This window comes from Fusarium falciforme, chromosome 12, assembly GCF_026873545.1.
Source record: "Fusarium falciforme chromosome 12, complete sequence".
NCBI classification, from domain to species: Eukaryota; Fungi; Ascomycota; class Sordariomycetes; order Hypocreales; family Nectriaceae; genus Fusarium; species Fusarium falciforme.
In genome coordinates this window covers 1562718-1575090 of record NC_070555.1, presented here as the reverse complement: position 1 = coordinate 1575090, position 12373 = coordinate 1562718, and the positions used below count along the sequence as shown (strand labels likewise).

Genomic DNA, 12373 nt, shown 5'->3' with positions numbered 1-12373 from the left:
GGACCGGGGATTCTCGTCAAACATCCCTGCCACATGGGACCAGATGCGGTCCGTCTTTTGCCTCCCCCTGCAAAGATCTGTTGGTTCTATCCGACCTGGTCCCTGCGCGAGTTGCATCTTGGAGTGATGCCTGCAGTACGAGTCTGTTCGGAAAAGGTCCTCGGTCACATCATGTATCGCACGGTAACGAATAAGGTGGCCAGGTCAAGAGTCTCTGCATGGTCCGAGACCGCCTTCGAGAAGGAAAGGGGGTTGTTTTCTTTTTTCTGGGTCTCATATCAAAACGTAGGGCAACTTAGAGAGAAGGGAGTTCGTCTACCGAGAAAGGTCATGGGTAGGGGGGTCAATCTCTCGCCTCATATTGGACCATGGCGAGCTTCAGAGTCGCTCCATTGGTAGGTCAGGGTTAATCGACTCCTTAATCCTTTAGACACAGGTAGAACTCAAGAATATGACTTTGTTAAATTGATGTGCCAAACCAACATGTCTCTCTAAATTACTCGACCACCGTATGCCACCTTCTTCGACTCGACAATGGGCTGGGTCCTTCACGCCACAGAGGAAGCCGAGCGCGTCTCGGAATGGCGCAAGATCATTGCCATCTGCGTCGCTCTTGGAGTGATTGCCAGCGCAGTGGTCATATCGCGTCTGTATATCCGGTACAAGAACCGTGGTCTCGCCAGCGATGACTGGGTGTCGTTTGTGTCCATGGTGTTTTCCATCATCTACTCTGCCATGTGCATTGCGCGTATGTATCTCGGTTCCTTTGGGATTGTGGCTTAGACTCTGCTAATAGATATAAATGTACAGAGACGAGGTACGGTCTGGGACTTCCCCTTCGTCTTCGCCCGAAGAAGGACCTCGTCACGTATACGCGCATCAACTATGCTGGAAGACCATTCTACCAGCTGGGCATCAGCTTCTTCAAGATAGCCCTCTTGATCAGCTACCTTCGTCTACTCAACGGTACCGACCACAGCAGGTACCGGGCAGTCGTGTGGTTCACCATCGTGGCCGTGTTCTTGTCGCACTTTGCCTGTACCCTCGTCCTCATCTTTGCATGCAAACCGGTAAGTCAGCCACGTCAACAGCCAAGATATGAGGCTCATCGTCACTGCCACAGGTCGCCAAGTCATGGAATCCGTACATGGATGGATCGTGTCTGGCTCCTGGCCCGTCATTCACGGGCTACGCAGTCGTCACCATCGTCGCTGATATTGTCGTCGCCGTACTGCCTGTCCCCGTCTTGTGGAAGCTTGAGATACGACTCTCCAAGAAGCTTGGTCTGATTGGCATTTTCGGTCTGGGAATCTTCACCACGGTATGCGGCATCATGCGATACACGCAGATCGATCGCATCACGAACCCAAACGATGGAAATTCGACCATGTTGGTGCTCTGGGGCACCATCGAATTCAACGTCGGCGTAAGCATCACAACGACACATCGCAGTGCTTCTACTGACCATCTCCAGAACATGGTGTCGTCTCTACCATTTCTTGCGCCCATCTTTCTCAAAAAGGCTCGCCAGTATCGCTCCAAGCACTCTGACGAATACAACACACCCAACACAAAGAGTCGGAGCCATCACGGCTTCAAGAGCAGCAACGCATACAAGCTCAAAGACATGAGCCACGGGCGAAACACGACCGTGTTCACGTCTGCGGCGAATAAATCGCGCAGTGGGAGCGAGGAGAACATCCTGCAGGGGTCCAACGGCATCATGAAGTCTGTCACATACACTGTCGAGACGGGGACGGGCGGAGCGGGCAAGGATACCAGCACCAGCAACAGCGTAGGATCAACCTACACGTAGAGATGACAGGTGACAGCTTCTCATTCGGGCAGCGGGCCGGGGTTGCTACCATGTTTTCTTTTTTCTTCCCAAGGCATGAGCGTTTCGATTAGATAAATGTACGACGTGTAATTACTGGACTAGCCAGGAATATAGAGGCAGAACCAACAGAAAAACCGTTGAAGACAGGGATAAAGGCCCTTGCTCCGGGACTTCGACGTTGCATTCCACGACCCTTGAAGGCCACCTCTGCGGGTAGCCCACATTTCACTGGGTACTAACAAGCACGTAAGCTATTCTTATGTCACCGAGCCGGAGCGAAAAAGTCCGTGTGTTGGTTCCGGGGGAAAGATGCCTCGCTACCGCAAAGTGGCCTGAGAGTTGACGAGAGTGGTGTGAATCTGCATGTAATCATGTATAGCCACGCGGAGCCCCCTCAAGATCAATGCCTGCGGAGCAGATGGTAAAAACTCGAGTTGTTTCCGATCTATTAATGTCGATCAAACAAAGCTCGCCACACAAAAACAGCACACACCATGACTTCCTCACCACAGCCCGTGCTCATCATCGGAGCCGGCATCAGTGGCCTGCTCCTCGCCCAGCACCTCCGCCAGCAGGGCATCCCCAGCCGCGTCTTTGAGCGAGACGCTGATCTCGCCACCCGCGGCGCCGGCTGGGGCCTGACGTTGCACTGGTCCCTCCCGGCGCTGAGATCGCTGCTGCCCGGCAACCTGGTCGACCGTCTCCCGGAGGCCTATGTTGATCGATCGGCTGTCGCCGAGGGTCTGTCGTCGAGCTTTCCCTTCTTCGACATTAGCACCGGAGAGCTCAAGGCCTCGACTCCCAAGGCCCCCGAGTCGGACCGCATCCGTGTCACTCGGGAGGGTCTGCGGAACGTCTTGGCGACGGACATCGAGATTGAGGTATTTACCCACCATCGACCCTGTCGTAGTAGAATAACCTCATTTTGACGCCATGGTTCTGCGTATAGTGGGAGAAACAGCTTGCCGTATTGTCATATGGCCCTGACTCTGTTACCGCCACGTTTGAGGATGGCGAGTCGGTCACGGGACGGCTTCTCGTCGCCTGCGATGGCGCTCAGTCCGTCGTGCGCCATACCCTCTTCCCGGACAACGCGGAAACACATAAAATTCCCGTCCGGATGCTGGGAGTGAAACTTGACCTACTACCGGAGCAGACCAAGTCACTCCGGGAGCTAGATCCCTTCTTCATGCAGGGTACCTCGTCCGCAAATGATTCCTTCGTATACGTTAGCTGTAAGTTTGTGTACCCTCATTCTGTTCTTGTGGTTTGACAAAATAGTGCTCGATACGCCGGGTAACCATGGTGACGTCTTCCACCCATACGTCTACCAAATGTGCGTGTCCTGGCCATATCGCGAGGGCTTCCTCGACAACCCAGCACCCACCGAGATCCCGCCCACAGATGATGAAAAGTACAAGTTCATAAGACGCCTCGCCGAGACATGGGCTGAGCCTTTCCGAACTCTTGCACTCAGCGTTCCTGAAGATGCCGAGCTCAAGCCCCTCGCTCCCCAGGACTTTCCTCCACCGCAAGGTCTCCGTACGACCGGTCGAGCAGTTCTGATGGGAGACGCCATCCACGCTATGGCCATGTGTAAGTTTGTCTGACTCTTCCTCGCTGTTGTGGTGTCTGACATGCATAGATCGTGGTGAGGGTGCAAACCACGTCATCCTTGATGTCGCCGACTTTGTAGAGAAGGTGCTGCCAGCCCTGAAGGAGAACAAGGGTACCGAAGAACTGAGGTCGGCATTAAATGAGTATGAAGATGCAGTTGTTAAGAGAACACGGCCTGGTGTGTTAGCTTCACGTCAAGCCTGCCTAGACGCACATGAATGGGGACGCATCAACAACACAAGTCCACTGCTCACAAGGAGAGAGCCCCAACTCGCGCTCCCTGAGGGCTATTAAGTACTTTAGACAGTTTAAAGATCTTCAGCGCAATTTAACTCTTGACGCCCATTCAGGACATGATCTACTCGCATCAGCCCAGTGTTGGTTCCACGACGTTTAAAGCGCAGCACGGTCATCAGGGGCTGGGGTTCGGTTCCATACACCCTCTTCCGTGACTATGGGTGTAGAGGTATGTGACAGGTAATACGGCGTAGTTCGTCTAGAAGTGCCGGTAGTTTTACCGGCAGATATGCGGCTACTCCCGCTTTGTTGGTGATATCTAACAACTGCCGGAAGGGTCCCATGACCACCCAAGCACACCCGCCTGAACCTTGTCCCAGGTCTACTCTCTACGGTGCAACACTACATTGCCATTCTGGAAACGGTACGTCGGAACTGCTCTCTAGTCCTTAAAGATCATCGAGCTAAAGGCAGACACCGTGGTCCGGATTTCAAGCTCAGCTCGTAAGGCGCGTTAGCATGGATCACACGACTTAACGCAACATAAATTTGGCTAGAAATACGTGAGTTCCGCTATATCTCATTAGAGCCTGTCACGCACGATGGGTAAAACTAGTCCTAAGTACCACAATATACCATACGTCATGGAAAGAAAGATACGACGTGCCGCACACTCCCATTTGTTGGGGCGCCATGGTGGTTGTCGAAATATCCAAACAGAATGCCCTCTCCTATAATATTTCAACCCGCGAAATTCCATAAACAATCAAATGCCACGTTAGGTAGTCCGCGGATGAGCGGCTAAGTTGGGTGCTTCTGACGCGCAAGGATGCTGTCTTTGGCGAGCCGTTCCTTAAGGCCTACCTTGCCATATCTCCATTTTAATATTCATGACTGGCAGATGCTCGGGCTCAAACATCGCGCCACACTACTGTTAATACAAGGGCCAAAAATATTTACTCTGCGTGGTTCCAATCGTTTCTTCTTTGCTGTCAGTTAAGTCATTGACGGGAGAGCGAAACCCGCATATGACTCAAGTTGACATGCCTAAAACGACTCGTATAGCTTAGTCTCGGGAGTCAAAACGCACAACTTTATCTGCAAGCGCACAGCCTTGCAATTTACTACTCTTTCAAGTATCACCTCCGTTTTTTCACGTTAGAGTGTTCATGGACTTCTCCTCAGGAACTCGGTAGTCACGTGTTTTACACCCGGGATGCTCCAGCAGCCAGAGACTTCACTTACCCTGTAGACCTGAATGTTGGTCGCAGTTTTAGCACGAACAGTAGGAAATAGTACGAGATTGTCTCAGTAAGAGAAGCAATAAAATATTCTCTATCGTATGTCTCGGTGATTCTTACAAACGATAATTGTGAATATGGTTGTCAGTGAACTGGCCGGAATTCTAACTGAATTTGTAGAGTTCACGAGTGAGCAGCCGCAAAAGTTGCTGACGGATAGGGCCTAAACAGATAAGCCTAAAAGCAAAGTCTCCTGATGGCTTATCTGCTATTAGAGTAACATTTCCACTTTTCCTCAGTTCAATATCCAATCAAAAGCAAGTAAGTGGGACAGATCCGCAACCAATCATAAGCCAGAGGGGAATCGAACCCACCCGTGGATGGGATTGTGAATTTGGACGCGTCTTGGGCTCACGATTGCAACGCGACATTGGACTTGGTGATGCACTGGGAGCATCATCTCGACATCGTTCGGACATCGATTGCCTTCCCCACAGGATTTGAAAGTCCGTCGGCACTCATTCATATCTTGCTCCATCGGATGCCAATCACGCCCTCCCTCCATCAAGACGCGACGCGCTGGATTAGGTGCCTTGGTGGATTCGGCGAGTCCGGGAAACAGCACCGGCTCGGAAACACCAGAATGTTGCATTAGTAGGTGTGGAATTTTAGAAAGAGAAATTCACTGATAGCTAGGCTTGATGGATAAGCATCCGTCATGGACAGAGGACAGGTGCTCCCGTAGCAGCCTTCTGTTAGGGAAGCTATCGAATGTCGCTGAGTGTACTGGAGTCCATGTTGCGCCAGGCTCAACCTGTGCATCACTGGGGCTGGGCTCCGAGAGCGCTTGTGTTGTTATCCTAAGCAGCCGGCGTGGATTCATTTGATGGCTGCGAGGTCTCCTCATGCTAAATTCCTATCAACACCTATACTACTCTTGACTGACCATTGCAGTGGAACATCACAGGGTCAAGGTGCCTGGTTTGATGCGTGTTGGTGCCTGTTTTGCAAGCTGGGTCCTGACGACTTGCCAGTGAGGCCTGTTAACAGCGCAATGCCCTCTTTCCGAGGAGACACCCGAAGACCCCAAGGCACAAGACCTCCAGTGAGGCAGGATTCCGATGATCACCTCGGAAAGCAAGCCGAGAAAAACATCAAATCCCCTCTTGAATTCCTCCTTTCTTTTTGTTGCAAAGTCTTCCAGATTCAGATGCTCGTTCGACATGGCGGTGGGGGATCCTGAGGGGTCTGTGAAGGAAGCCCAGGCAGGACTGTGACTCAGCGACGGCGAGACCGAATCTATGAAGCAGTGAAAAATTAGGTTGAACCATTTTCAAGTGAGATGCATTGCTGATTGGGATCGTTGTTAGGGCCGAAATGTGGCGTTTATGAAAGTGATCCAGGTCAACCTTTGCACTCGTCCATTCTTGCTCTGGCTATCACTTTGAGCTGACTATGACTGTCACTGTGAACTGTGACTCTGACTATGGCTATGGATCTTGATCTTCACTGCCACTGTGCCCCAATGCCAAGCTATGCCGGCCAGACAGGCCCATCCCATCACCACTGGCCACTGCTGTTAGTTCATAAGTCACCAGTTTCCTAATGCGGCATGTGGACTGATTGTAACTATTCACTTATTTCTGCTTCATATACTCACTACAGGTGTTCGTGATCTAGGGATTAGCGAGCAACATTGAGAAGTTGCCGGCTCAGCTGCCTTCTCCTGCCCTGCTGGTTCACAGCGCAGGATTTGAAAGAGCCAATGCTCCCAACATCGCCACCCAAGTACATCCAATAGAATCACCACACCAGACTTTAACTACCTCAAGAGGAAAATTCCCCGCGGTTTTGCTGAAGCTGTCAAGCACCGGATCCGGAGCTCGGCTGAGGGACCCGAGTGTTCGCTTCGGCTTCTACCACAAGGGCGCTAGCGACGTGGAGCAAGCCACATTTGACAAGGGTCGGGAGCCTCATCGATGACCATGTGACACACTTGAATTCCGAGAGTCTGACAAGAGGACTTTTAGAATGCCGACTGTGGTTATCGGATGGCTGGCCGACCGATTGAGGTCCGAGACCACCTCCACGCTTGTTCATGGCCGGAAAACGCGGAGAAGTGTCTGGGGACTTGGTCTACCACGACATAAATATCCTATGGCTATCTCTCCTTGCTGGAATTGATCCCCAATACGCTACAGAGCTTCTCTTATCAGATCAAGTCTCCAAGCTTCTTCCCCAAGTCTCCAATTCCCCGAATCTAAAATGCCTGGTCTTATCTCCCACCCTCCCCCTCCCCACGTCGTCGGCCCTGCCACCAAGCGGGCTACCAGGCCATCCAAGAAGCTTCCCCAGTCTCTGATTGATGAGGCAAAGCTCACCAAGAAAGAGGCATGGGACGCCGAGAAGCATCTGGCTTTCCAGCCTCCTTCCAAGATCCTCAGCATGAAGGAGATTGGTCTTGAGGGCCATGGTATCTCCCCCAACGCCTGCTCTGAGCCTTTCCCTCTCTTCAGCGAGGAGGCTATTAAGCAGATGCGTGCCGAGATTTTCAGTGAGACTGTCCTGGAAAAGTGCCAGTACGCTTCCACCTTCAACGCCAACATGGTCCGAGGCATGGGTCACGAGTAAGTTCTCTATCCTCTGTATCTGTACATCCACTGACTTGACCAGGCTGGCCCCTTTCACCTACGACGCTTGGCACTCCCCCGAGACCCTTGCCAAGATTTCTCAGGTCGCCGGTGTCGAGGTCGTCCCTGCCTTCGACTTTGACGTTGCCAACATCAACATCTCGGTCAGCGACGACAAGAATGCCGAGATCTCCATTGGCGAGAACAAGCTCCGTGACGGTGCTGACAACGACAACCTGTCCTCTGTCGCTTGGCACTACGATAGCTTCCCTTTTGTCTGTGTCGTCATGATGTCTGATTGCACTGGCATGGTTGGTGGCGAGACTGCTGTGCGCAAGCCCAACGGTGAAGTTATCAAGGTTCGCGGACCCAGCACGGTATGTTCACTCTTGAAGCTTGATCAAGACTAGTACTCATGAAAGATAGGGTACTGCTGTCATCCTCCAGGGCCGATACATCGAACACCAGGCTCTCAAGGCCCTCGGCGGTCGTGAGCGTATCACCATGGTCACCTCCCTCCGACCCAAGTCCCCCTTCATCCGCGATGAGAGTGTCCTCACCGGCGTTCGCGGTATCAGCAACCTCGACGAGCTCTACCACCAATACACTGAATACCGCCTTGAGATCCTCGAGGAGCGACTCCGTGCCAAGTCCAAGGAAGAGCGCAAGCTGGCCCTGGCCAAGAAGAAGTACGACATTCCTGCTATGCGACACTTCTTGGAGGAGCAGCGTGCCTTTATTGATTCAATGCTCACTGAGATTGTCGAGGTTGATGATGATTGAGTGATGGATGAAAATACTGAAGAAAAGGGATAAAAGCATTTGTGGTGATGGTTGTACATGGAATTCATGGGTCTTTGAGTTTCTTGTACTTAGCAGCGAAGCATAAGCGATGTCTAGTATCTTGCAAAAAATTGGTTATTCATATTAACTATTTGACCAAGAGATGCGCTGTTGGATATGGTCTAGACCCGAGAACAAGGCATCCTTGTTTAAACCTGAGGTTGGTGTTGCGAAAGCTCGCGCTGGTTCAAGACTGGCCCGTCTTATAATGGTGTATCTTATTGAAGGAAAGTTGAATAGCTCATAAATTCATACCGGTATCTACAGTCTAGAGTGGTTCTATCAAAAAGTTAAAGCTTGCTTCCTCAGTCTTGACCAAAAGATCCTCCCTCACACCAGGACCACAAGCTGCCGTCCCAACACCAGCGACCTTGGCATCCAGCCTGAAAAGGGTGGCATCCTCCTCAAAGAGGTTATGAGGGTGCTTGGCCTTCTGAATAGTATCATCTCTGTGACGTGACACTACGAAACTGAAGTGTGATTGTTCGCCAGTTCCCAGGCGAGTGGCCTTCAATCCAATGTTGGGAGACTTGGCATCTCTGAGGGTTAGCCATCTGGCCTCCATTCTGTTTCCGTTCTCCTGAGGGACATCGTAATGAGTGTGTAGGTCTGAAACGGACTCGACGCCCCATATACCAACGCGCTGGGATAGCTTCTTATCAGGATAGCTCTCTCCTGGGCCAAGACCGAACCAGTTGACATGCTCCAGACCCTTGTTGCCGTAGACGTTCAGGCCAATTCGAGGAACATGCTCTGGGAAGGATCCAGTAGGCGCGAGACGGGCCACGTTAATACCGAGCGCGCCTGTGACGTGGACTGTGTACTCAATCTCGCAGTTCCAGCCCCAGTCGAGCACCGGCGGGGAGATAAAGATGTGTGCCTTGATCACGGTCTTCTTTGAGTCGGAGGAATCCACCTTGAAAGAGCGCAGCTGTGATGTAAGGGCGTCGACACCGAATCGCTTCCAATATGGCAGGGAGATAGGGACGTCGTTGTCAGTCTTGGGCCGCCAGAATGAGGGACTGATGGCAACGCCAGTTGTGGGGTCTGCCTCTAGCAGTGTGTGGCCATTTGCTGTCCAGGTCTTGAGAGCACCACGAGCCCGATCGAATGTGAAGTTGAAGCCAGTTCCGGCCACAGCAACAGTTGGTCCTTCCTGAGACACAGACAGCTGAGAGGTAAGGGCGTTGGTTGCAGCGAGGGTCTTGGTGCTGGGGCCTTGGAGTTGATGCTGGAACCATGCAATTTGGTGACCGGCGGGGGCCCAGGAGGTCGCCTGCTTGAGGGCCAAGGTTACCGTCAAGTAGACTTCGTTCTGGCTGCCGTATCGCTTGGAATCGAGAGGAAGGGGGACGGATGCCTTCTCGCCGGCAGGGATAGAGGGGAGCTCTAGAGAGCCTGCTTGAAGCAAGGTAGATCTGCATCATGGTTAGTTGGGCTTGAAGAATAATCCGTATTGAGAACAACTTACGTCTCTCCCAGGGCTTCCACCTGGAAAGTTGCCCCAAGGTGGCTTAGATCGGCAAAGTCATGCCAGTTCTCGACGATCAAGTTGTTACCCTCAAGAGAGAACCCAACAGGTTGGATGACCTTTTTGTATTCGGTCAAACCTGGAGTTGGCTGGTGAGTACTGCTGACCAAACCATCCATGACGAAAGTGCCATCATTGGGCGCATCGCCAAAGTCACCACCATAGGCGTAGAATCCCTGGCCATCCTCTTCCTTCCACAGACCGTGGTTGGCCCATTCCCAGATGAAACCACCTTGGAGACGTGGGTAATCGCGGAAAGCTTGTTCGTAGTCCTCGAGCCATCCTGGGCCGTTGCCCATGGCGTGACCGTACTCGCATAGAACGATGGGCTTGTCGAACTTCCCGTCCTTGACGCCTTCCTCCTTGCAAGACTGGATGAGCTTTTCGACGCTGGGGTACATGTAACTGTACATGTGTGTTGTGACCGCCTGCTCGTCTCCTTCGTAGTGAACCAGTCGACCTGGATCAACCTTTGTGGCATATTCAAACATGGCTTTGTGATTGTCTCCGTAGAAGGCTTCGTTACCGAGACTCCAGATGATGATACTGGCGTGGTTCTTGTCGCGGTTGATGACGGCTTGGATACGATCGAGGTAGGCATCCTTCCACTTGGGGTTGTTGGAAGTGAATTGTGCAGCTTGAGGGAAGGCAAGCTTCTTTCGCTCTCCGTAATCCATCTCTTCGGGAATGTCGAGAGGACGAGCAACAGCGTCGTAGAAGCCGTGGCACTCGAGGTCAGCCTCTCCCATGACCCACAGACCAAGTTCATCGCATAGATCGAGGATTCGGGGGTCGTGAGGCTGATGAGCGCATCGAAGAGCGTTGATGTTGTGCGTCTTCATCAACAAAAGGTCCCTCTTGGCGAATTCGAGGGGAACGGAGCGACCGAGTAGTGGGTGGTGTTCGTGACGGTTGACTCCCCTCAAGCGGATGGGCTTTCCGTTGACAGTCATCAGACCGTCGATGAGCTCAACCTTGCGGAAGCCGATGCGTTGTTGCACCTTGTGAGAAGTCTTTGAGTCGGCGGACTTGAGTGTGATTTCAGTCTGGTAAAGGTATGGCGTCTCCGCTGTCCATTTGTTGGGCTTGTCGACCTTGAGGTTGAGCTCGGCCTTCTTGGTTTCATGGTTCACAGAGACCTCGGTCTTGCCAATCACGGCACCACCGTTCTTGTCGAGCTCAGAAAGCGTGAGCTCAATGGTGCCGGGGCCTCCAGTTAACACGTCGACAGTTGCACTGAGGGTGGCATTCTCATAGGCAGCATCGAGGTCTGTTCGAAGGAAAAAGTCCTCAATTCTAGACGCAGGGAAAGAAATGAGACGAACGTCTCTGAAGATACCTTGGGACTGTCAGCTTCTGCCAATTGTTGAGAGATGTCGTGCTCACCTGATAGCCACCATTGGTCTTGATCTTCGATGTAAGTCGCGTCAGACCACTGATAGACCCTGACAAACAGCTCATTTTCACCATGTCGGTCGACAAAGGAAGAAATGTCAAACTCTGACGGGTTCCTCGAGCCCTGAGCGTATCCAACCAACGCGCCATTGACCCACACATGGTACGCGCTATCAACACCCTCAAAGCGAAGCCTCAGCTGAGAATCCGCGCCCCAAGCAGGAGGAATATTGAACTTTCGACGATAACTTCCAGTGGGGTTTTCAGTAGGAACATAAGGAGGGCACACGGGGATGGGGAACTGGACGTTGGTGTACCAAGGCTTGCCGTGCCCTTGCAGCTGCCAATGGCCCGGCACTTGGATCCCTCCCCAAGCGAGGCCCTTTGTCGCGGTCGGCTCCGGAGCCTCGAGCGGTGTGGAGGCCAGGTGAAAGTCCCAAGTGCCATTAAGAAGTAACGAGGTATCGGGGATATGATATGATCGGGTGGGGAGGCAATTTCTCCTAAAGACGGCCTCGTTGGAGTAATCGGGACGAGACTCGTCCTCTTGGAGGGGGATGCCCTTGGGCTCTAGTCTGACGCTCTCTCCCATGTTTGAACAAACGTTTGTCTGGTAAATGACTTGAAGTTGCGGATTGGTAGCGAGGAGGCTCGTTGAGCTTTTATCCTGTGTTGCAAAGCACAGCCCCTCTGACACTGTGTCCCCTCAAGATAGGCATCCGTCGTTGCCCACTTCATGATGCGTGTAACATGCTACGAATCAACAGGTGACCGGGACTGGCTGAGGAGGAGGAGTAAACTCCACCGGCCCGCATGACAACATGGCTTGACTTTGATGATCTTTTCCATCTCCTCACCGACTCCGACACATACGCGAGCCAATCACGTTGGTGAGTGCTACCCCAGGTTTGGCACTCGGGGATACCGGAGCCGGATGGAGCACCACCACCTTTACCACGAGAGGACGACACACTCGTGACTTGAAGAGCCGATTGTGGCTTGATGATCCTGGAAGCTAGATCATGGGAAGCCTCAGTCCATC

The 12373-nt window shown here is 52.5% G+C and overlaps 4 protein-coding genes across 4 annotated transcripts; 3 read left to right on the top strand and 1 right to left on the bottom strand.

Moving 5' to 3' along the window:
- Positions 1-534: 534 nt before the first annotated feature.
- Positions 535-1816, top strand: NCS54_01428100 (Hypothetical protein; the record flags this gene model as incomplete). The annotated part of the gene is made up of 4 exons (XM_053159437.1): positions 535-748; positions 811-1070; positions 1124-1426; positions 1475-1816. The coding sequence occupies 4 exons, from the start codon at positions 535-537 to the stop codon at positions 1814-1816; spliced, it is 1119 nt and encodes a 372-aa protein (XP_053015412.1).
- Positions 1817-2331: 515 nt separating this feature from the next.
- Positions 2332-3748, top strand: NCS54_01428000 (FAD-binding-3 domain-containing protein; the record flags this gene model as incomplete). Its single annotated transcript, XM_053159436.1, has 4 exons — positions 2332-2718; positions 2787-3072; positions 3119-3433; positions 3483-3748. The coding sequence occupies 4 exons, from the start codon at positions 2332-2334 to the stop codon at positions 3746-3748; spliced, it is 1254 nt and encodes a 417-aa protein (XP_053015411.1).
- A 3449-nt stretch (positions 3749-7197) lies between these two features.
- Positions 7198-8345, top strand: NCS54_01427900 (Hypothetical protein; the record flags this gene model as incomplete). The annotated part of the gene is made up of 3 exons (XM_053159435.1): positions 7198-7559; positions 7606-7939; positions 7989-8345. 3 exons carry the CDS (start codon positions 7198-7200, stop codon positions 8343-8345), a joined length of 1053 nt encoding a protein of 350 aa, XP_053015410.1.
- A 328-nt stretch (positions 8346-8673) lies between these two features.
- Positions 8674-11923, bottom strand: NCS54_01427800 (Beta-galactosidase; the record flags this gene model as incomplete). Its single annotated transcript, XM_053159434.1, has 3 exons — positions 8674-9823; positions 9877-11275; positions 11323-11923. 3 exons carry the CDS (start codon positions 11921-11923, stop codon positions 8674-8676), a joined length of 3150 nt encoding a protein of 1049 aa, XP_053015409.1.
- Between the last annotated feature and the right edge of the window lie 450 nt (positions 11924-12373).